The sequence below is a fragment of the Pelobates fuscus genome, chromosome 5 (assembly GCF_036172605.1).
Source record: "Pelobates fuscus isolate aPelFus1 chromosome 5, aPelFus1.pri, whole genome shotgun sequence".
NCBI lineage: Eukaryota > Metazoa > Chordata > Amphibia > Anura > Pelobatidae > Pelobates > Pelobates fuscus.
In genome coordinates, this window is record NC_086321.1 from 239,374,152 (window position 1) to 239,397,512 (window position 23,361).

Genomic DNA, 23,361 nt, shown 5'->3' on the forward strand with positions numbered 1-23,361 from the left:
CTAATACATCTAGGGATCTACCTTTGGGCCACATGAATTAGGATACAAGTACATACAATATTTACTAAAGCAATATAAAACAACAACATTTGGTATATAATCCTTCATGGCAGATGCAGAGCCTGAAATATGACATTTTGCGTTAGATTTTATAAATGTAGAAAATTGATACATACATTTGCACAAACACAGATACTTACACATACACACAAACCTATAGAACCACACAGAGAGATGCACTGACTAATATACACAGGCATTTGGTGGGGAGTGGTAATTTTTCACTACTACTGCCGGACACAAACACATGTCTCCTGACTTCTTGAGTGGTGCATTTACTCCCTACCAGATGCACCACTGCCTGTTCACAGTTGACAAGGTCTTTGGTCCAATAATGTTGGTAGTATTTCAACTTCTTTGTGGTCTGATAATGTGCACTTGTCTGGATTTGGACTGGTGGTTTAATTTGTTTTATTTTTGCTGCTTAAAATAAATGGTATCACCACCATTTTGGGTTCATGTTATATTCTATATGCATGTAATCTTTGAATAAGTCAACTTTTTTTCTTAATGTTTGACAAAAGTCAGCTTCCTTTAGGTATCATTGATATAACAAAACAGCACAAAGACAAAAACACATCTGGTTATGACAAGACGACTCAATTAGTAATGTAATAAAGATGTAAAACACACATAATACAAAGGGTGCACATAAAAATTCATAGCATATTTTCCCAGGCTACACTGTCCCCCCAAATCAGTTCATGTCTCAATGGACAATAGATAAAAAAAAAAATATTTGAATAAAATAGACTTAAGGTAATGAGAATATCAACAATAATACTGATCTGTACTAAAATGGAATAAGTAGTTTAGAAAACAAGTGCAATTAAAACTATACAAAAAAAAGTTTCAAAGTTTCAAAGTTTATTAGTAACAAAAATGTACTAGATAATTTGTCCCCTTTTGGGAAAGTATCTATTGTTGCACAAAAGGATCCATGTTTCATAACATTCCCTTATTAAAGCACTACCACCATTTCTGTACTGTGTTTCAACATATTTGAGTTTATTGACTAAACATTGAATGGTAGTGAATTGTAAATCCAATTGCAAAACGTAAGTTAAAACAGCCAAACTGTTACCAAGTTTAAAATGTTTCTAGATCAAAACTCTTTGCCCAAATTTCGGAATTTGGATTTCAATTTAGTACAATTTGCTGTTTTACCTCTGGTACTGTGTCAGAGTTTAGTTTTCAAGCCAAGTTAAACTATGCATAAGCATATGTATAAATACTAAAACCAGTATTTAACTCATTCAAAATGTTACTTACTTTGCAGATTCAATAAATCTTATGGCTTTATCTTTATCTCCTTGCTGTTTGTACAGCAATCCCAATTCATAAAAGGAAAATGGAAGTAAATAGTGATCATATTTGATTCGCTTTTCACTATAAAAATCAAATCAAAGAAACAAATTATTACTAATTTAATAAAACGTGATTACATACTAGCAGAGCATGTTCACATGGAAACAGTTTAATTATATACTTAGAAGATATGCATGCATGTTAACAACATTACGTATACCAGTTTATGTTCCATAAAATTAGTTTTGTGTATGCACTGTGTTGTATAATAAAATAAACTGGTTCAATTTACAAAAAGAGGTTGATCTGCCAAATCAGAAACAAAATTATTTCTACCTGAAAATACTGGTAAAATGCTGATCTTGTGCAGTGTGTTGTATTTATTTATTTTTTGTTACTAGAATTATGGTTTTGCCATTTTTTTTTGTATTTGCCATATACCAACTATTTATTTTGCATAAACTATTACAAAAAATCCTTATGTTTTGTACTATGGTGTTCTTCATCTTGCTGCTCTTGTGAATTATTACGTGAACACTGAATAAACTTGAGCTCACTCCATTCTAGAATGACCCATGCTTGGCCCATATAACCCATACTGAAATCAGAAATATACTTTATATCAGTCTGCAACAGCATAACATGATGACATGAATACAAGTAGATACAAACACAGAGATATTCAAGAGAAGAAAACAAACGCGTTGTGCACTTTATGTTTTTATGTTTTAAATATATTTACCACTTCTTGGAGTTCCTGATTCCAGTGATTCTGCATCTTTTGGGATCCTAACCACTAGAGGACATCCATTTTATGTCCACAAGGAAACCTATATGCTCTATAAGTCCAGAGCCAATTTTAATGGGCTCAGAAAATTGTGAGTGATCTGTATTTTAACACATACTCCCAATCAAATTGACAGATTACACTATGTTGTGCTCTATTTCATCTTTATATAGGGCTAATATATGTAATCAAAAAGTTAAGAAGACTTTTTTGTATTAAGAGGCAATATACCTTTTTTACTGTGTGTGCTTATCACATTGTTTTTGGTTTTCAATATGCACATTATACTTCCTAAATTGGTGTGTCCAAGCTTCACAATTTGCAGTGCATTATTTAGTGAACAAACGTGTAGATCTACTTCTCCTGTATGTGTCATTTATATATTGCAGATGTTGAGGCTTCACAGTGACAGAGATTTGCACTTACCTTTGAATTACTTGATTGAAGCAAAGCTCAGCCTGCAGTAATCTGCCCAAGTGTTTTAGGCAAAGACCCTTCAGCAGCTGAACTAGGCACTGGTCATCTGTAGTGTATTCAGTTTGGTCTGAGAGATATATAAAAAAAAAAAAAAAAAAAAAATTATATATATATATATATATATATATATATATATATATATATATATATATATATATATATATATATATATATATATAACACCACAGGCTAATGTTACTGGCAGTCATCACTCTGTATCAAATGGTTTCATATATATTGTTAGACTTTTTTTTTTCTGTCACCTGAAGCAACATTAAATCTGGAGTCTGATGGGATCTATAAATATCTACAATCGACATGGGGCTCACAGTCAAATGTTAAGGATATAAGTCTTTCTATTTCTGAGGTATGTTAAGCCTGACACATTTAATGTGTGTGTCAGTTTTTCCAGAAATCTTTCATACATATGAAAAAAGAAAAAAGAAGAAGAAAGGAACAGGGGTGGGCAACCTTCCGCACTCCATATGTTATGGACTACATCTTCTATAATGCTCTAACAGCCACAATGCTGGAAAAGAATCAAGAGATATGTGGTCTATAATACATGGAGTGCCATAAATGTTGCCTACCCCTGGTTTAGATGAACAATTGCAAGTAAAACACTGGCTTACAGATAGAGTACAGAGAGTAGCTGTAAATTACGAATTTTCAAATTTGACCCAAGTGGTAAGCGGAGTGTCTGAGGGTTCTGTCCCTGGTCCACTTCCTGTTTATAAATGATCTTGAAGTGGGCATTGAAAGTAATTTGTCTGTGTTTGCAACTAGGTTAGACAATATAAAAATACTTGAAGTGGAGTCTAATAAAAATACTTGAGAAGTGGAGACAATGTAGTCTACACATGACATTACTTCTATGCAGAGACATTTGGGTAAATTGGGAAAGTAGGCAGGCAAGTCGCAGATGAAATCAATACATAAATACATAGATAAATGCAAAGTCATGCATTTTGGAATAAGGAACCCACAAACCACTTGTATATTAAATGGGGTTGAGTTAGGGATAGCATTAAATGAAAAGGACTTTGGAACAATTATAGACAGACAACTAGGTTGGAGCATGCCGGTCTGCCATTGCAAATGCTAATAAGGTGCTTTCGTATAAAAAAGGGGTATGGTTTCACATAATCAAAATGTAATTTTGCCTCTTTAAAAATCAATGGTAAGACACCCTTGATAAAGGCAGCCAGTTGGTGCCGAAACGTTGGGGGGTTTGGTGACTCGTGTTTCTGTCTTGTGGCTTGTAAGGATTTTTTTTGGTAAAGGGTAAAGGGTGGGTACCCTTGATAAAGGTAAAGGGTAAAGGGTGGGTACCCTTGATAAAGGCAGCCAGTTGGTGCCGAAACATTGGGGGTTTTGGTGACTCGTGTTTCAGTCTTATGGCTTGTAAGGAATTTTTTTGATAAATTACCATTGCGTTATTGTATTTGCCCTTGCTTCTGTCATTTTGTTTATTTTTCTTGTATGTTTTTACTCTGGTACTTTTTGTACATAATAAAATTACGTTTTTTGAGATTGAAATAGTGTGCATTCTATGTTCTATAGATATTTGACATAGAATTAATGGCACAGCCATCACTGCTCTCTCCCACAAGGCCACCAAAAAAAGTGTACAGATAACAGATAGTCCAAATAAAACCCAGACACTCAAAAACTAATACTAGGGCACAGTTATTAAAGTGAAAATATCAGCTGAAATATTACATTGGTTTCCATTATAATTATACCATAGGAAGCTGAAGATCATTTTGTATCAACCACTTTTTTTTTTTTTTTTTTACAACAAAGTGTTTTTCTTAATTTGTAAAGAGCTCTGTATAAGAGTGCTACATACAGTAAGAACTATAAAATAGATACATGTGGCCAATGACTGCTATTTCAGTAGATTTCTCCCTCTTAGGAGGTCATGCAAGAAGAAGAAACAAAACATATATAAATGGCACTGCCAATTGAGATTTGACTTACTTTTGTCATTCTGCAAGGCAGTTTCTGCTTTTTCAATAGTGACCAACAAATTTTCAGTGAGGTCTGACCTTCTACCAACTATTGTAAACCCATTCCATACATACATCATTTCCTGCAAAGGTAATCAAATGTTTAATGAACACACAAATGTTTCATGCTTTTAAGTTCTCCAGATGTTGATATATATTAGCAATGTGCATAAAGTATGACAGACTGAACATCATACCTTTTTTTCTGGATACTTGCAAGTAGGTGGACCATAAGTATCTGGACCTTAAATCTTTTGAACTTTTACATCTTCTACCTTAATAGTAAAATTTCCTGCAGCATGCAGGCTCACTTGAAAAGCATGCATCACATTTTGTTCAAGTCGGTCTAATGTGTCTATCAATTAGACTAGTTTATATTTTACACGTGACTTTGAATAAATGCATAACATATTACATTCCTTATTTAAAATAATAATTAAAACCTATATTCCATTAAACTAGCTGCGTAATTCACTTAAGTGAGAATTTAAAGTGAATTTCAAATTTATGGTGGAAATAACTGAACTGGAAAAATTCTCTAAGGCAGCTAGGATGTCACTTCTGCTAATTTAGGCTTAAATTTGAAATTTACTTTGAATTCTCACTTTAGCGAATAACCCTGCCAGTGTAAAAACATTTCCTGCTATAATTCTCTGTGATTATTTTCTTAACATTTACAATTAAAACAGCATGATTTGCATTCTGCAGAAGAATCACCAGATTTACATTTCCCATGCTTTTTTTTTTTTAGTTTAAGTCTGCCAAATGTAACACAGAATTTAGAGTTTAAATCATGTGTGAAGCATTTATTGAGCAAACTCAGTGCCTTTACCTTGTGAAATATACGAAAGTGCTTGTCCCTGACTTTTCCATCAAGTTCCTCTACTTGTCAGTTACAACAAATAGTGTGGTTCATTTGACTAGCGTAAAATACATTGTACATCACATGTATATAACAAAAGAGAATGTATAAACAAGACTGGAGCAATATAGTGAAATAGAAGTTTAGGTGATAAATCCAAAAGAGGTATAGATAGATTGTGTAAAATTGTAAATGTTGTTATGATACTCAATAATAAGTAGATGGCCCCAGATCGACACATCTCACAGCATATATGAAAAGAAATACATAAATACAGATAATAGTGCAAACTGCTTTGAATAAATAATGCTTATAACATTATATATTTTATGTACCAAGATTCCCATTAATTTACCCCAAAAATTAGGCTAAGGAAATCAAAGATATCAAATACCAGTCAGATAGTGAAAGCTCAGCTCATGTATATAACTTATGTGTATAACAGTGATGGCTAACCTTTGGAACTATAGTTTTAGAGAAGTGTAGTCCACAAAGTTTGGAATACCAGAGGTTTGCTATAATCACAACATAATAACCTGATACCAAGTCACCGAATCTTACCAGGGCTGGCAGAACCAGGTTTACAGGGTTAGATGAGGCATAACGTCGAGACTTCCTGACTGCAAATTTTTCTGTTGGTATCGACTTTCCTGCAATTCTTTGTTTTAAACTCTCCACCTGCCTGCAAAACGTATTTCAGTCATCAAATAACAATGGTAAGAAATACAAATATCGAAGGCTGATAAGCAAAAACAAACCAACACCTAAGCTAATTTTCAAATAACCACAAAGTAGTATATTGCAACATGCTATAGAATTCATAAGGTAGGGATATATGCTTCTCCCTTTTCCTTAGTTTCATAAATACGGTACTTTGGCAATGTGTTAGATGAAGCACCAATATTGGTTTCCTCCAATAGATTCATTTTATATGCACACAACAAATTAAGAAAAGTGCTAAAAAGGATGGTTCCCATGTAATTCTGTATGGTTCTATTTCAGTTTAAGAAGAAGTTCCAGCAGGATCCTATAAAAAACGTACACAATCTCCTCCTCCTATTAGGTCTCCTCCAGTTTGTAATAGAGACTAAAGAAATATTCAATGGTCCCCCTTTGCCTCTTCTAATTCTTTTAAGTTTCCATTCTCCCATTTGTGTTCATGTGCCTCCTTTTACATGTATGGAATTATTATTAAAATACACTTCTAATAAGCCTCATATCCTACACAGAAGGGACTGATCTATAATCTAGGGATAAAAAAATAAAAATGCACCCTGACCAAAACAGATTTTTCATTTACACTACATCTCAGTATCAGATTTATTCCGGGTTCCTACTGCATGATAAACAGAAAATTTTACCTGAACAAAGCAACTATATCTTCTCCTGTGGTCTTTGCAACCTCATCAGGAAGCATGCTTAAGATGGCAGCTTTTTGGTATACATAAATTGCCTAAATATTAAGAATAATTAAAAAGAATTAGCAGAATAAAGTAAAAACCATAAAAAAAAACATGTACAAAAAAAAAAAAAAAAGTATAAATTAGCTGAGTGTATGGTATGCTCAGTAAAAAGTACAAGAATAAGTGGACAAATTCCCCATCCAGACAAGTACAATAGATAATATTTAACCCAGTACTGTACAATAGTAAACCATACATTATGCATTACCAACACATATACAAATAAACAAATTGGTAGTGAATACGGGTGTAATCTAACAATAATTAAAATGCTCTTGAAATTTATTTTAAGAAACGTCTCACTGTGCGGCAAAGACAAAACTAACTATATATTAAATTATAATTATTACATGCTATAGATGGAATTAACACTAAAATCTATTTGCATTCATACAACAATGTTTGAAAAGTATTATCGTCATTTGCCTATATAAACTGATAAACTGAAGCACGGACAGGTTGGAAGCTGGGAGGCAGAGGAAACTCATGTCCCCATAACCAAATACATGATTTTAAGCTGTTCATGCAGTGGAAGTGTTTCTTTAGAAGTACGTTGAACTGAACGACTGACACGGAAATGTTCACATACATATAATCATTTATAGATACAATACATTATTTAAATGTGTATGACGACTTTGCATGCCTAGCGATAGGAATATTCAAAATACCCATTTGATTTAGAAATCTTAATATATGGAAAAATATTTGGTCTAATGTCACACCTAATGCCAGCTGGGTGAGCACCATCTGTATTTTAAGTGGATATGCGCAGATTACACAGCAGAAGGAAAATACAAACACAGCTTATCTATATGTACCAGGTACAAAAAGAAAATCAAAATGACAAGATACAATTTAAGGCACACTCCAGTGTTTGAAATACAACATTTTATTCCGAATCAATAGTGCCCTAGTCCTTACTTAGACTTACACCTCCATCCCCCCAACACACACACACACACACTCACCTTTTGCAGACAACATTTTTTATTTTTTTTCTGAGCAAAACAGAGTATCCCTTGATGCTGCTGCCCACTTCACCTCCCATGATGTCATTGAAGGCATTGCTTCCACAGTGAATGGCCAAACCAATGCCCTTTATAGAGGAGCATTGGTGACGAGATGCAAGTGCCAGGCGAGTGCTCTGCGCCCGCCGCCCGTGCATATAATCAAACTTCTCATAGGAAAGCATTGAATTACATTATATTTTGTGAACATTTGGTCACATAACAGAGTTTCAGTTGGTAGTTGAAGAAAAAGCACCTTTAACTGCTGTCTCAGAGACTGCCACTAAACATGCAATTAACTCTGAATGAAAATATTGAATTTTCTATTAAACTGCAATAATTTACATTGCAGGGTTAAAAATGAGATGGCCACTGAACCTACACCACTTGATTGAGATGGGTTCATTTAGTGATCCTTTAATGCTATGCTTGGACTGCAGTAATCTGAACTCATTTTATGTTGCCATAGATCACATAAAAACTGTAATTTACACAAACTAAAGAGTACCAGTACCTTTGACCACTTGCTTTCCTTGCACAACAGATCAGCGTATCGATACGCTTGCAGCCAGTCTTGCTGGAATGAATAGCACCACATTAGCTCCCAGTAACAGAGATGGTGAATTTGTTTCCATTCTTCTTGAGCTACAATACATTTCTGGAAGATCTCCTGTGCCTGTTCCATAAAACAAACAAATAAATAGGAACAGATGTCAAACATAAGATGCAACTTGCAGTTGTTGCACTTACAAGAACATTTTTAAAACGAATATATAGAATATTTTTACAATATAATTATACAACATTATCAGAAATTCTCACTTTAGTGACTAACCCAGCTAGATTAGATGGATGCCACTCTGGCAACAAATGCAACCAAGCAATTTTTGGTTACAATGTATTTTGGAGAAACATTATTTAGACAATAATGCAGATATAGCAGGAGATTACAGATCAATATAGGATGCAACATACAATAGGGGCAATTCTTACACCCTGCAGTATATTTAATGGGGACTAGAATGCATTGGCAACATAATGGGTGAATAATTTAGGATTGATAGATAGTGCAATTGGAGTACATCTCAATATGTCTCCAAATAGAAAAAATCAAACATAAAATATTGAAAACAGACAAGTTCATTTGTAACCCAATCAGAAAAGATCAATACAAATTATTATTTGAATGGGAACTTGTTATATATGGCTAATAAGTGGCTATATAGGTTTATAATGCCATACATTTACATTTACATTCAAATATCTAAAATAAAATGTAAAAAAAAATTGAATTGCATTACCTTTTCAAAATTTCCTTTAAGAACATTAATCCTGGCATCATAAAACAGGATGATAGAACCCTGAAAAGATGGCAAGAAAAATGAGAGAGAATGTTAAAATTATAAAACAAATATATATAATATAATTGATATGTATCATAATAATTAGACCACTTACGTTGGGGAACTTCTTGAGATAAGGTTCAAGTAGGGTTTCTGCTTCTTCAAGATTCCCTTCTCCAGTTCCTGAAAAAGAAGCACATCTTGATGACATTAAATTAACTTGAGCTTCCCATCCATGTACATTTTAAAACCATTGCAGCAGCAAACTAGATAGACGGATGTTGCACAATATATGCCGGGTACATTAATTTACTATATTGAGCACTCAAATGGGTAACGGTCACTTCTCACGATATTTATTACGTGCAGTTCTTCCCTATAATTAAAGGGACACAAACCACCAAAAATACCACAAATTATTGCAGTGATTTTGGTATAAAAAAAAAAACTCTCGCTATCGTCTCTGCTCTGTAACACAGACTTTTTTTTCTTTTCTTTTTTTTTTAATGAATAGGCAGTGAGCTTACTTTTGTTCCTCAGACAACCACTATAGGTACTTCCTATTAAACTCCAATATTTACAGGACTGATGTTTGGCATCCTGACAATCAGTAGGAATAAACTAAATGCTCCCCAAAAGATGTGCCATAAAGAGATGCACTGAAATATGCATCTCTATGAGGATGCCCTGAGGGGCCCAGGTTGAAATGGATTAGGATGTAAATCTTTAATACAAATTTAAAATGAAATAGAATATCTCATGAAAAAGCGGTTTACACAAGTAACAGGTGATTCAATGGTTTTGTCAAAGGTGTAATTTGCAATTTTCCTGTAAATTATTACAGTGCTAATATAACAGCAGGTTCAAGGACTCTCTCATTATCCAAACACTATTCCAAGCACTCTCGGTTCTCACTAAAGAATACATCTTGTAAACAGATCTTACCAAGTATTAATGAAATATAGGTATGGTAGAACAGTAGAGTGAGGACACATAATATGGCTCTCAAACTGGCACCGGATGCTCCCTCTCGCAGCTGTAAAAGGCCTAGTTCCTAAAAAACACAAAGAAGCAACTATCAGATGTCCACATTTTGTTGGTCTTTAGAGGATAACATTATTACCAGGATAAACTGTACTACTGCATACAAACTTAACATCTCACACAGCAACACATGGGCTATATTAATGCTTATCCCACAGCTGTGTGTGTGTAATCACAGTGAACGAGTTGTGATTCACATTTAAATACTGCTATACTCAATGAAAGGCAAGAAAAGACTTGAACATCAAGGTTTAGGAAAAGGTTAAATCAGATAAAGTTCAGTTTCAATTAATTTTTCTCTAACTGCAAATCTGATAATTCCCAAACCTGGGTGTTTGAAACTTTTACTCTCAACTAATTTAAAAATGTGATTTGCAACACAGCATTTTGTAAATCCTCATCCTGGCATTTTTACTTTACACCAGATTAAATATTTTTTCACCTCAGCTTTATGTTTATTTCCAGGAAGGAGAAGGAAGACCGCAAGAATACTGATTGTTGCTCTAATGTTCCTAAAACTAATCAGTAGTTTCTTATAGGAATGAATGAAAGAAAAAAAAAAAGAATGAATGAGAACTGGTCATATATGCAGACTTCCATGACTTGCAAGACTGGGGCTCAAATTTATTTTTGGATGGCATTTTATTAAGGATTGTAGAGAAATCAAAAATAAAGTTAAAATGGAGTTAAAGGGATATTCCCAGCACCATGACCACATCAGTGATTTGAAGTGATATGGTGCCTGTAACCTGTATGTACAGCATTTCACTTTGAAACTCTGTACTTTGGAATTTTAACCCCTCTGCTGTGACAGGTGTTAATCCACCTCCAGCAGCTTCATTGGGGCATCATTAGCCAGCCAGAACCCACTGAGCTGTGCTGACAATAGTCGTTATGGTGCTTATAGTACTCATTAAAGTAAAGCTATAAGGAACACAGACAAAACTAAATTAAAAACATATATATATATATATTGTTTTAAAAACAATGTAATCTCATGTTTGTTTTTGTTTTTTTAATTGACATGTTCCTTAAAGAACAATTAAGAACTTTAATCTGAAAGGTATCACATGTAGTGACTCAAAGTAGTACAGTTGAGCAGAACAGCAGTCAGCTATAAAACATTAGAACTTTGCTATTATAAAGTTTTTTATTGACGCTCTAAATGTTATAGCTTAAATTTTTGTATTTAATGCAACATTATAAGGAAACTTACAGAAGACAGGTTTACGCTGGTCAGATAATAGCATTCTACTACAAAACATGGAGCTTGCTTACATTCATAGAGCATTAAAAAAGAATTCACTGACAGAAAACGGATAGCTACACTCATTCAAATTTAAATTTCAACAGGATTAGGCAAGCTGTGCAGAAGGGTAATACATAAAGCTGTGAGCACAATTTGAATTAGTTAACTTGGGCAATAATATAATGATATACCCATTTAACATCTAAAGAAGTGGTCAATTGGAAGTTACCCTATTGCCAGAAAATCCAATGAATTCCAGGAGTCTGAGAATCCTCGAGGGTAAAAGAGAAAGCATCTAAGAAAATAAAAATGAAAAAAAATAATGAGATTAATATAAAAAACATCGTAAACATATGCATAATATTTTCAAAACCTTAAGTGTATATCGCAATATATTGAATGAACAACACAGTTGTGGATCTTATTACCAGAGATTTTAGCAAAACATTTGATGGAGGGAGCTTGGAAAACTATGCCCCCTCCAGAAAAAAAGAAAAAAAAAAAAGCCTTGCTTATTGGTCATCACAGAAAACACCCTCTCTGGTAGTTCACATGTGGCCTACTCATGAAACACCCGTATTAACTAACAACTGAATGGTAATTGAACGTAGCTGCAATTAATCTCATGGTTTCAAAATTGCGCAACTAAAACACAAATAATTTACTGCCAAATTGTAGCAGGATTTCACTGCAATAAGAAAACAGAAGAAATGCAGCCAATATAAGGTAAGGTTTGGAGGGGTTTTAGGTTTTCTAAGAGTAGGTATTCTGTAGCAGTAGGATGACTTGGGATCAGATGGCTTATCGTTTTAAGTGCAATTACCCTGGTCCATATCAGATTAAACCAGCTGCATTCAGTTGTTCTAATCCCCAGTGTCTGGAGACAATCACTTTAACCCCAGCTAACACAATCCGTTCCCTGTTGTGCCCTCATAGTCCTCAAGGCACAGCACACATAATGTCGGCCAGAAGCCCCTTTCCCTTGACTGTAACTAAACACAATATATCCATAAAAAAGCTTGTCACCAAGCACCCTTGCTGTCCAAATAACACCCTGATTAGAGAATCTGAACCCATGTTACAGTGGGTTTAAGTATTAACGAGTTGTGGCTATTCTTTGATCCAGTGACACGTTCCAGTTGTGTGGACGCTTAGTCTCTGTCTCCAAAAAAGGGGTTCCCTAACCTCTGGGGAATGGAGCACACTCAAGTTTTAGGAATCCTTTGATGCCTCCGTGCCTGCCTGCCCCTTCAAATAGCTCTCTATTTGGTGGTCAGGGGAAAAAAACGATACCTGCTTAAGGATTGCCGTTTAGGCAATCTTTAAGCAGGGCAGAAGGCTGGCCTTCAAGCCTCTCCAAAAAGCCATGTCATAGAAGTTGCTTGATTACTATTTAGCATTTTGTGAATAGACAGAATGGAAATAACAGCACCGATTCTTCAATGTGGGCTATTCATTAAACATGATGGAAAGAGTGGATCTTGCAACATTTCTGTTGCATGTACAGTATTTTTGTCATACCTAAGCGCGCTGGGTCCTTATTTTGCACATGCATAATACCAAATTAGTTCCATTTCACATAATTACCTACACTTAATTAAACCAAATCAAATAATCTAAGCTTCTCACCAAATTAAACGCTCCAATGCCAAGCTTTACACCCCCTTCAAACTGATACCGAGTGTCAGCGTTGTTTTTGTCCATTGTTATTCCGGATAGTAAAACCTGATGGCACTCTCTTTAGAATAAAAAATATGAAAATATGTTTATACACAGCAAGACGATTGACACATAGGCATCAATTTAATGTTGTTTGATAAGCTTATCAAACCATTTAATATATTTAGATAAACTTTTAAAATATCAAAAACATCATTAAAAAATATATTACAAAACTAAAATATTTTGTATAATATTAAAGCATTTTAAAAATGTATAATAAAAACATTTAATAATTTGGAAAGCTTATCTAACAATATTAAATCAATGCCATATTAAGAATATCAATAATAATAGCATGACAAAATAAGAAAAAAATGCTTTGTAAAACAAAACATACTTGTATATTTGGTAACTTGTCCTGATTTTGAGCCCACCTTTGATAAAGTTGATCATATTTTCATCCTGTAAAAAACCCAATCCATTTGTTCAATGGCACAAATGTGTAGAGGTAAATATAATGTAAAATTTAACATATAAACAATGTTTAAATTGTATCTCCTCTACAAAAAACAAACAAACAAAAAACACGAAACTCTGGAGGTTATATATTTCAGGTTACACATAGTGGCCAAAGACAATCAGGCTATCCTGCCACCCATTGATGGTACACAATTTCACAAATACTTTGAGTGAGATTTATCAGTGTTTGAGACACTTTTCCATCTAATTTTCTGCAATTGCTTGAGCAGTTTGTCAACTCTTTTTTCCTTCTTTTGGAACATTATTTGTGTGCGCCATCATACACCTTTTTATTGCTGACAAAATGGATTTATGAATTTTTTCACACACTTTTTTTGCAACAGAAAAGTGTCGTTTTCACAACTGTAAATTTGTCGGTTTTCTGAAACGGAAATTTCTCCAAAAAAGGTCAGAACTTACTACATAGAAAAATGTCACGTTTTAGATCACTTAAAAAACTAAAAGACCTTTAGCTTAATGATGGTTTATAGGTTTTGCCCCTGCAATCACACTGTTGAGTTTTTTGCCATTTATGAGTAAAATCACTTTGTTTACGCACCCCTAACGATGCCTTCCCTGGTTGATGCTCACACAGCCTCTCTACACACTTTCTAGAAAATAGTCTACATTTTTCCCCTGTTAAACAGTCTACAGCTTCCCCTGTTAAAATTGCTTACCCTTTCTCTGTTAAAAGTATGTATTTCCCTGTGTGTGAATTAAGTTCAATTAAAAGAGCAGAACAAGAAATAACTTCTTAAAGGGATCCTATAGTGCCAGGAAAACAAGGCCATTTTTCTGGCACTATAGGTTTAATAGGTCTACCCCTCCCTCGTGCCCCTATCCCCCCTCCCTCGTGCCCCCCCCTCCCCCCTGAAATCCCTTCAGTCACTTTCCTGAATCCAGCGCCGATGTCCCTTGGCGCTGGGCCAGGCTACACGCAAGCTCCTCCCCCACCGACGTCAGCCAGAGTTGGAGACCTTATGCGCATGCGCAACAACGGCTGAGCGCGTGCATTAGACCTGATGCTGGCGGTCCTCATGCAGAGCGTGATGCCCAGCGTCAGATAACGGACCAAAAGTCAGTTTGGATTCCGGAAGCCCTCTAGTGGCTGTCTGGTAGAAAGCCACAGAGGGCAGATTTAGAGCTGCAATGTAAACATTGTAGTTTCTCTGGAACTGTAATGTTTTACATTGCAGCACTAAGTGCAAAACGGTCACAGTCCCTTTAAGTAAACACACTGCACGGTTAGATCTTATTGTAAAGATGTGACAGAGGCTGCATAAACAGAAACATAAAAACTCCTAAATGGCAGAGAATTGAACATGGAGACTACAGGGTAATTATGTACACACCATAACTGCTTCATGAAGCTAAAGTTGTTTTAATGCATAGAGTATCCCTTTACTAAAAACAATGAAAATAATGATTGAATTTAACCACCAATTTCAGAGCACTTTGATAAATATCCCCCGGTATGTGGTAGACATCTCTGAACTGTCCACATGCTAGCATTATTTGCCACAGGCGTAGATGCTCGAAGCAAGAGGGCCATGTGTGATATCCATCAGTATTGAATGATGCCTTACTAAATGTTATTCAATTTGCAGCTACTCTTTGGTATCTTGTGTGCAGTCCTTTTTATATAGATTCTGTTGGTGTCATAACCCCTTCACATTGGCACTCATGTGTGCATGATTGCCAGAGTATAAATTAATTTATTGCAAACTATGCCTTTATTACAGTTCCTGAAGTTCACAGCGCTGTAGTAATGGGAGCTGACATGTTGTGAACTTCAGAGGGCTGAATACAGAGAGTAAATGTAACACACTGTGTTCAGCTCATCTTTGTGCACCATTGCAGCATTCCAAAGGGGTTGTGAAGGCCAGCATTCTTTCATGCCTGCCTTTCTGACTCAGACGTTCATCCACACTATGTGTGTGTGAATACAGCCTGTGTGCATTTACAAGGGTGAATATACATGCAAGTATTCGTGCATGTGCGTGTGCCTGTTTTTTTTTTGTGCGAGTTTAAAAAGACAACATGGCTGCAATGAGAGTGGTGGGTTTGGACAATGTTGTGTTAATGTCACAATTATAAAGCAGTTATTAATTTAACTTATCTTTAACTTAATTATTTGATAAATTATTATTAAAAGTTTTTCTGTTTCTGTGTTATCTATGTGTGCTGAAACCAAAAATACATTGAAAAAAAAATATATATATATATCACTAATTACTAGAAATATCATATGAAAACATGCACACATTTAATTATGAATTTCTAATTGGGGGTATATCTAAAAACAGCATGCAAAATCTGCAGTTAACTTATCTGAAGCCTTTGCAAGCCCTCCTCTTCTTCCCCAGTCTAGAATTTGTGGCTGTCAAATCACAGGCATCCAACTGCAGCTCAATGAGAAGTCTTTGCAAGGCAGGTGCTCTGAGCAATATCTGCCTCTTAAGTTTAGCTCCACTATCTGCTTGAAAGCTAGGGCGGGTGTAACAAGGTTACAGGAACAGAAACATGTACTCCTTACACTGTAGTGCTAGAATGCAGCATTAGCTCCCTGACTCCCCTCTCTACATAGATTAATGGTGATTTTACTTACATATTCTCCCACACTATGCTAATCTTATCTCAGCTGGCCCCACTTGACTACCTCCGTGGCAGAGATCATCAATTTTTATGGTCTCTGCTTATCCATAGAAGGCTATTGCACATGCGTGACTAAACGCTGCCCCAATCAGCATGTTGAATCAATGCCCCTGTATGGGGAATGTTCAGTTCCTCCATGTAGAGTGTAGGGATATTTAACACCAGTTCATTGGCACAGGAAGCACCTCCAATGGCCGTCTGAGTGACTGCAACTAAAGGTGTAACTAGCCAGCAATGATAACACGGCTTTTCGTCTGAAAAGACAGTGTTTACAGTGCTAAGGCTGAAGAGACATGCTATAGACACCAGAACCAATACATTGAGCTGGTGACTACAAGTGGTCCTGGGGACTATAGTGTCCCTTTAACTTATAAAAGTGCCAATTTCTTTAAAATCTGCACTTTTTGTAAAGGTTGCAATTTTACACTGGAGGCGTACTAAAATGGGGTTGGCATAATAGTAAGAATCCAACGTTTTGTTTTCTCCCACTTATATGTGTTGTTCTATAAAAAAGGAAAACAAACAAAAAACACATTTAAAAAAATAAATAAAAAAATCACACATTTGTTTATTACCCCAGAGTGTCCCTTACACAAAAACAGGCTTACATAATACTTTTGAAAGGAAGCTATCAAAAACGCCACAACTCAGTGTTTCTGAATCATGCAGACTAAGGTTTCCATAATGTGATTTGCACAAGGAGACAGACCGGTTTATAAACATCACATATTTTGAAGTGCTCATTACCTGTACAAACGTCAAAGCAGCCTTCTGTAAGAGACACTCTGCATAACAGATCTCAGCATGCATCTCCTCTGCAGGACAAACGAAGAGCAGAACCAGGTCAGGGATAATAAAAAAGGATATGAAAAGGATATATCAGACAGAAAAGGCATTTGCTGCAATACATTGCTAATGAAAGTATATCCAGTAAGGTGAGTTGATGGTTAAGGATCAAGCAAAGATTTGCAGAATTTAAAAGGAGGATTAGAGTTATTTGTGCCAGGATTTGAGAAAGTACCAGGCAAATCAAACCAGCTCTCACGTTTATGCCATGGAGTTTAAAGCTCTCAACAGTGGTCTTCTTCAAGGTACCAATTAAAATTAAAATGTTAGGAATTAAGCACAGTTTATTGAAGCTGTGAATTAGCATGAGCTGGTTATCCGCCTGTTTGATATTTAACTACATACTGCAGGACGAAGCCCACAGGAATTTTCGCATGACTTGTGGCCTCAAGTCTTTTTAATAATCAAGAACAAAAGTGGAATACAACTTGCAGCACACCATTACTGAGATACCACTGACTTATATTATTTAGGGAACGCTTGGATGTCTGCTAAAATGGTAACAGACCGAGGATTGCCAGCCTCCCCCCACCACATTAAATCCCTGCACATTAAACATTGCCATTCTGAAGGGTTTATTGTTGGGTTTGAACGTCTCTAGAGGTGCTTGCAACAAAATAGCAGAATAAAACTCAAAGACCATCTGATTGGCACGGCACAGCATTTTGCCGCACATATACATACTTCCAAATTCTTTCCTGTGGGAAGCTGTTGGGTTGGCAGAGATCATTGATCTTGATAATCTAAGCCACGGAGGCAGGACTGCAGTGCAGAGAGCAGAGCTGCTAAGATGTCAACAGAAGAAGGATTGCCAACCCCCCCCCCCCACCCTGTTTTATCCCTGCTAGTGTAAACATTGCCATTCTGAAGATTATCTCAACCAAGGAGGCAGAAAGGCAGCGAGGAGGGAGAAAAGGTAAGTACACTACCTTTTTCAGTCCCTACATGTGGGGGCAGGAAACCTAAACAGCTACCAGGGTACTACAGTGTTGGGGATCAGGGCCGGATTAACATAGGGGCTGGTGGAGCTGCAGCTCCAGGCCCAGGCCCAGGCCCATGGAATAGGCCCATTGATTTAAAAAAAAAAAAAAGTAATTTTTTTTTTTTACACACACTACTGTTAAGAGTTGCCAGGTATTTCTCATGTATTTCTTATGGTTGCCAGCTATTTCTCAGAAGTATTTCTCAGGTATTTGAGGCTGCCTAGCCAGTGCTGGTATTGCAGTAATACTGGCAATACAAATGTCTGTCTCAGTATAAACAGAGATTATTCTGCAGTACCAGCGCCGGCCAGTAGAGGTCGCTGTTTGTGTAGAGAGAGGCAGGGATAAGAAGTTACAGCATCTCCCTTCCTGCCTCTCTCTACTCACTGATCCCCGGGGGAGCAGCTCTGCACAGAGAGTCCAGACAGCAGCTCCGAGCCTGCAAGACATGGGGACGGTGAGAGACTTGGACGCTGAGACATTGGGACACTGGGGAACATGGGGACCCTAAGACACTTGGGACACAGTGGTCCCATGTCTCCCAGTGTCCCCATGTCTCCCAGCCAGTGTCCCTTAGTGTCTCAGTGTCCCCATGTCTCCCAGCCAGTCCCTAGAGTCTGTCTCCCCCTGAGACACTAGGGACACAGTGGTCCCATGTCTCCCAGTGTCCCCATGTCTCCCAGCCAGTGTCCCTAGAGTCTGTGTCCCCATGTCTCCCAGTGGCCCCTAATCTTTCAGTGTCCCCATGTCTTCCAGCCAGTGTCTCATTGTCCCCATGTCTCCCAGCCAGTGTCTCAGTGTCCCCATGTCTCTCAATGTCCGTAGTGTGCCAGTATCCCTAGTGCCTCAGTATTTCCTAGTCTCCCAAAGTCCCCTAGTCTCCCAGTGTCTCAGTGTCCCCATGTCTCCCAGTGTCCCCATGTCTCCCAGTGTCCCCATGTCTCCCAGTGTCCCCATGTCTCCCAGTGTCCCCATGTCTCCCAGTGTCCCCATGTCTCCCAGTGTCCCCATGTCTCCCAGTGTCCCCATGTCTCCCAGTGTCCCCATGTCTCCTAGTATAAAATAAAAAATCTCAGGCACCCACTGTGATAGATTTAAGCAGGTTTATTGGACACCACAACGTTTCGACCTGTACCCAGGTCTTTTTCAAGTCTCAAGTGTCCCCTATGTATCCCAGTGTCTCAATGCACCATGTCTCAGTGTCTCTCGGTGTCCTTAGTGTCTCAGTGTCCCCTAGTCTCCCCATGTCTCACAGTGCCCCCAAGTGTCTGTGTCCCCTAGTATAAAAGAAAAAAATCTCAGGCAATCACTGTGATAGATTTAACCAGGTTTATTGAACACCGCAACGTTTTGACCTGTAACCAGGTCTTTATCAAGTCTCCAGTGTCCCCTCTATATCACAGTGTCCCCTATGCATCACAGTGTCTCAGTGCCCCATGTCTCCCAGTGTCCCCTCGTGTCTCAAAGTCACCCAGTGCCCAATGTCTCCCAGTGTCCCAATGTCTCCCAGTGTCCCAATGTCTCCCAGTGTCCCAATGTCTCCAAGTGTCCCAATGTCTCCAAGTGTCCCAATGTCTCCAAGTGTCCCAATGTCTCCAAGTGTCCCAATGTCTCCAAGTGTCCCCTAGTGTCCTTGTGACATGGGGCACTGGGAGACATGGGGTCCCAGACACTAAGGGACTGGGAGACATGGAGACACTGAGACTCTTGGGGACACTGGGAGACATGGAGAAATGGGGACACTGGGTGCCCCCTTTTTGTGTATGTTCGCCACTTTTGGCAGTTCTGGTTATGTGATTTGTGTCAGTGGCCCACCCTTTTACCCTATCCTTAGACTTCCTGCTTTACTGGACACTGCTGTTAGGGGATATGGGTTTACTTGAAAGATGAAAGCGTGAGATTAGCATAGGGCATGTGTGTTCTCATAGCTGCATCCTGTGAGTTTCCCTTCAGCACCATCTCCATCAGATACATGAAGCTTGGGAGGTAGCACTGTTTTAGTGTTTTTGGTCAATAAGATTTTGTAATTAGGCCCATCATAATTGTCAGCACCAGGCCCACTGGGCTCTTAATCTGGCCCTGTTGGGGATACACATTTGTATTCATAAAGTTGAAGTGTTCCTTTGAGGGCCAGGTTTTTTCTGAGATACAGTACATTTATGACCAAGAACGTTTTGCTGCTTTTACCATGTGTTCATTCTACTATACCTCCACCCTATTAAAGTGCACCCATACATATTGTATATAATTTTTGAAGAAGAAGTTGGGTTTTTGATACCCTATATGAATACATAACACAACATTGAGTACAATAAAAATGTGTAAAAAAAATTTAAATGATTAATGACCTGCATCTGATGACCGTGCATCTCACGGAAATGCCTCTAGTGGCTGTCAGGAAAACAGCCACTAGAGGTGTGCTTAACCCTGCAATGAAAACGGTTTTGTAGAAACTGCAATGTTTAACATTGCCATGTTAAAACTAAAGGGCCACTAGGTGCTTTAGTGAACATTTAAAGATTTCAACACAAGTACAACTAAATAAAAATAACTCAAAATAGAATCACTAATTAGCCTTGTTTGTTAGAAGGCCTCATATGTCTATGATTGCAGTTCATTTTTGGAAGTTATTGTTGAAATTTTGCAAGGAGCAAATTAAGACTTAAAAAAAATGCAAAATTTGCTATCCTGAAACTTTAAATATAATGGTAGTCACAATATCCAAAACTACTACACAAAAATATATTTTTGAAGAAAAATCCACATCCTCATGGGTACTTAAACAATAGCATTTTAACACATTTCATCATTAATCTTTGTCACATCTGCTGTGTATATTTAAATTGTATTGAATAATTGTACTGTATAATGTGTATTTTTTTAGAATTAAAATTTCAGTGGGAATTTCACAGATCAGCTGTGACCCACTTCTATAAAGATTGCATATTTGAATTCTGCTACTGTTCTCGAGTACAATGATACCCCAATGTATACCTTTGCCTGCCGTTTGAGGGACTTGCAGGATTAAATATCAGACATGACCTTATTTTGACATGCCTCTTTACTTACTTCCTAGGAATGCTATTTAGTAAAGTGGCATGAACAATGTCATCATACTGAAAAGCTGTAAACGCTGGTGCTGTGATGGTAGTAATCATCACTGGGAGCAGAAGGACACTTTACAACGGTTCCTAAATTGTTATTATGTCCAAGTCACCCTGTGCCTATTATAGTTACAGGGTGTGTATATGTATGTTTATTGTTAGTTGTTTTGTGTGCTCTCCAGTCCTGCTGATGCTTGTTAATAACTAGGTGGATTTGGCTATGGAGCCTGTATAGCGCCCTCTGTTGGTAGCAAGAGCTATATGCACTACCTGAATAGCAAGGCTTGTTAATTTGCATATTCAGGTCAATTTGCATATTGCTAATTCTGCAGGCAGGAGATATAGTTTGTGTTCATTATTCTCTTCTCCCCCTCCTCCCCCCACCTTTATAAATATGCAATTGTGTGATTATAATTTGATGTATATGGTCTGATATGATTTGGTAATTTGTATTTTATTGAAGTTGTCATAGCAATCCAAGTGTAATGAGCATATGGGCTAGTCCTGAGTAAAAATGATGCTGTGTAAGTTAGCTCCTTATGGTACTGTGTGGATATTTAGGAATCCCAGCCACAGAGTTGTTGTAACTGCTGATTGACTGCTCAATCCCTCTAGAACTGGGTTAAATCAAACAGTTAGGCCTGAGAGCTGGCAAGCAACTGAGAAGCGAACTGGGTGGAGGTACTCTATTAAAGTAAGAGAGCTCTGTTACAGGTGCAATTTCTAAACATTACCCCTAATTTCAACCATAACCTTACACCTAACCCCACACCAAATTCTAGCCCTCAGCAGAGGAAGTTCACAACTAACCAGTAAAAAGCAGTCTGGTACTGAGATTGCTGCACAATCTCATGCTGAAACACTACAGCAGAAAGGCAGCAGGAGATTAGAGAGGTCAATGTGTGGTTGAAGTCTTGGTGCAGGAAAGAGGGTTTGGAGTTTTTAGAGCACTGGGCTGATTTTGCACTTGGGTATAACCTGTATAGCAGTGATGGATTGCACCTAAACTGAAGAGTGTCTCCTGTGCTGAGGGATAGGATGGCTAGAAGGTTGGAGGCGATTTTAAACTAGTAGTAGGGGGGAGGGTCAAAGCAATCTAGAAAATGGAGATAGGATAGAAAGGAGATGAGCTTTAGCTCAGTGTAAGGGTGGTGGAGATGGGGGATGGGAAAGCTCAGAACAGATGAGGTATGCAATATTGATGAAAATTCACAAAAAGTACAAATTACTCATAATAATATTAAATGCATGCTTACTAATGCAAGGAGCCTATATAACATAATGGGGGAACTAGAGGCAATAGCATACACTAAACAATATGATATAATAGGCATAACAGAAACATGATGGGATCAGACACATGACTGGGAATTATCTTAAATGGGTACACGTTATTTAGGAAGGATAGGAAAAACAAGAAGGGTGGTGGGGTATGTTTGTATGTCAACCATGAGTTAAAGTCAAATCTTAGGCATGTGGAGTGTGACGTGGAAATGTGGAAGTTTTATGGGTAGATATCTGCTTTGGGCAAACAAATTGACATCAATTATTGGTTGGGATAGGTTATAAACCACCTAATGTAAATATTAATGAGGAAGAACAGCTGTTAGAGCAAATTGCGAAAGCTGCAAATCGGGGTAACACGTTAATTATTGGAGATTTTAATTACCCGGACATAAATTGGGATAGAGTGACTAGTACTTCAGCAAGGGGAATCAGGTTTTTGAATATGTTAAATGACAACTTTATGTCACAACTGGTACAAGCACCAACTAGAAAGGATGCTTGTCTGGATCTTGTTATAACAAAGAATATTGATCTTTTGACCAACATTCAAGTAGGGGAGCATTTGTGAAATAGTGATCACAATATGGTAATTTTTTAAATAAACTGAAAAAAGCAAAAGCATGTGGGGTATACTAAAACGTATAATTTAAAAAAAGCTAATTTCAATAAGATTAGGGCAGCTCAACAACA

General features: G+C 37.1%; 1 protein-coding gene across 3 annotated transcripts in view; it reads right to left on the reverse strand.

Moving 5' to 3' along the window:
* TTC39B (tetratricopeptide repeat domain 39B) overlaps positions 1–23,361 on the reverse strand; it is a 175,413-nt gene that overhangs the window by 4,127 nt on the left and 147,925 nt on the right. For all 3 annotated transcript variants that reach the window (XM_063455159.1, XM_063455158.1, XM_063455160.1), the window contains 13 exons: positions 17,199–17,266; positions 13,675–13,739; positions 13,245–13,353; positions 11,845–11,910; positions 10,268–10,376; positions 9,438–9,505; positions 9,281–9,340; positions 8,494–8,655; positions 6,868–6,959; positions 6,068–6,188; positions 4,616–4,727; positions 2,582–2,699; positions 1,333–1,449 (listed from right to left, as the gene is read on the reverse strand). In XM_063455159.1, the coding sequence (XP_063311229.1) occupies positions 1,333–1,449; positions 2,582–2,699; positions 4,616–4,727; positions 6,068–6,188; positions 6,868–6,959; positions 8,494–8,655; positions 9,281–9,340; positions 9,438–9,505; positions 10,268–10,376; positions 11,845–11,910; positions 13,245–13,353; positions 13,675–13,739; positions 17,199–17,266 (1,267 nt within the window). The remainder of the gene's footprint in view (positions 1–1,332; positions 1,450–2,581; positions 2,700–4,615; positions 4,728–6,067; positions 6,189–6,867; positions 6,960–8,493; positions 8,656–9,280; positions 9,341–9,437; positions 9,506–10,267; positions 10,377–11,844; positions 11,911–13,244; positions 13,354–13,674; positions 13,740–17,198; positions 17,267–23,361) is intronic.